Below are 2,059 nucleotides of genomic sequence, written 5' to 3' on the forward strand. Positions count from 1 at the left end.
TATCAGAAATTAAAATTTATAATACAACCTGATTTTTTCATATTATTAAGAGATGAAAATAAAGAAAGATTTTTAACATTATATTATAAATTAGATGGAATAAAAATGCAAAAGGGAAGTAAAGTAATTGGACTTGGGTCGTCTATTAAGTTAGTTTTTGAGGTATACATCATGGCGTATTCATTATCTTTTCATTTTTTGGGGATTCATCATGGTTAAAAGCAAAAATCCCAAATTTCTGCGCCTGTCCAATAAATTATTTTCAGATTCTACAAGTCTGGGATTCAATATTGAGATGAGACGGATGTATTAGTTGGATTATGATTTTCTTCCGGAAGTCCTGATAGCATAATTTTATTTTGAAATGATAACCTTACTGGAGCATATCTTTTGTTGTTTTAGTATAACATTTACAATTCATTGTTGAATATCGAGATAATTTTATCAAAAAAAATCGAAAACAAGAAAAATGAGAATGAAATATGGGGAATCCTGTTCTAAATCCGCAACTGTTGATAAGTATTGTCGTAATATCATTAGTTGCGCCTCTACACAAACATCACAAGCTAGTATATACGAGCAGGGTATATTATGAATTTGTGCGTACATCCCCAACAATTATCCATATAGGCTGTGCTCGTTAGTCAAATATTTGTAGAGTATCAATGATAAATCGTTAAAATTCATAAAAAAAATGACTATCGAATATCAGGCAGTCACAAAGTGCAGCTTATTGAACTATGAACTACTAGTACTCATCTGTAATATTAGAAATAAGAACGGAAAGCGGAGTCTACATATCTCTCTTCAAACTCTTCTAGGTAAATGAAAGCAATATATCAGAGCACGGCCACCAATTATCAAAGGCATTAACTACATAATAAAGTTCGACTTCACTTAATCTTAAAAGAAATAAAAGCAGCTACCAAATACGATTTTCAAAGAGGAATTCTACCTTTCCATCACTGTTTCTCCGGGCAGTGATCTGTAGAACTGAGCCATCAACAATCAGATGTTGAACAATCCTTGTGATATTAGTTGCGTCATCAATTCCAAGATGGTGGTTTCCTACTAATGGCATCTGGAGCTGCCCCATCATTGCGAGCATAGAACTCGCCCTCCTCTTGTAAAAGTTCAAGTAGATGTCCTTGATATTGATCCATTCCATAAAGTACTGTGGAACCTCCATCCGTGATACTTTGCATTGCTCAGGGATTTTAGTCTTTATATCCCAGTTGCCGCAAGTTATGAATGCAGCTTTATTCAAATGCCCACCAAGCTCCTTTGTCCACAAATTATGTTTCGCCAGCCAATCTTCAAACTGTGGTATAACTTCCGTAAATGGAATTGCTGTCTCATGCCAGATACTGCTAATACCATATTTCCCATAGTGCTGCTCGACGTACGGGTCTATTCGTTTCCTTATTTTTCTGGGTCTTACAAATCGGTGGAAGAAATCAACAAGCTCTAAGGTTTTAGCATCAATCATCATTACAGGAAATTCAAGAATCTCAATGTTTCCCTCCAAATCAAGCACAAGAAAATAGTCAAAATGTTGAGGTTCTACATTCTTCAGATCAGAACACTTTGTATCAAGATCCATAAAACTATGTGTGTGCGTATTCATGTGGGTGCCTTCATCCATCATAGTGCAGCAACCCTGAGTGAAATACAAACACAGAGGCTTCCTAGGTGTAGCTGCCTTGAAAACATCAAAAAAGTCCCCCTTAGAGCACGGTACTTCAGTAGATAAACAATCTGAGGCACCTGAGCTTGAGCCCATTGTTGTTGCTAAAGATGATTCTTCAGCAGAGAAACAATCAGAGGCAACTGAACTTGAGGCCATAGTTGGTGCTAAAGTATACCTACAAAAATATATGACAAAAGTAGTGAGTCAGGACGTGACGGAGCTAAGAAAAATAAAAAGGGGGGGGGGGGGGGAGAGCATGTCCAATGCAGGAATCAGAGATGGTGATATTGCAACTTATATGAAAAAATCAGAACATTATTATTATTATACAATACAAATAATTGTACAAAACAAAAGTTAATCAAGCAA

General features: G+C 35.8%; 1 protein-coding gene across 1 annotated transcript; it reads right to left on the reverse strand.

Annotated features, from left to right (window-relative positions):
• Nucleotides 1–760: 760 nt before the first annotated feature.
• Nucleotides 761–1,859, reverse strand: LOC141682848 (putative exonuclease domain-containing protein At3g15140). Its single transcript, XM_074487536.1, has one exon. The coding sequence runs from the start codon at nt 1,844–1,846 to the stop codon at nt 923–925; it is 924 nt and encodes a 307-aa protein (XP_074343637.1). The 5' UTR covers nt 1,847–1,859; the 3' UTR covers nt 761–922.
• Nucleotides 1,860–2,059: the final 200 nt, after the last annotated feature.

The sequence above is a fragment of the Apium graveolens genome, chromosome 9, assembly GCF_009905375.1.
Source record: "Apium graveolens cultivar Ventura chromosome 9, ASM990537v1, whole genome shotgun sequence".
Taxonomy (NCBI): domain Eukaryota; kingdom Viridiplantae; phylum Streptophyta; class Magnoliopsida; order Apiales; family Apiaceae; genus Apium; species Apium graveolens.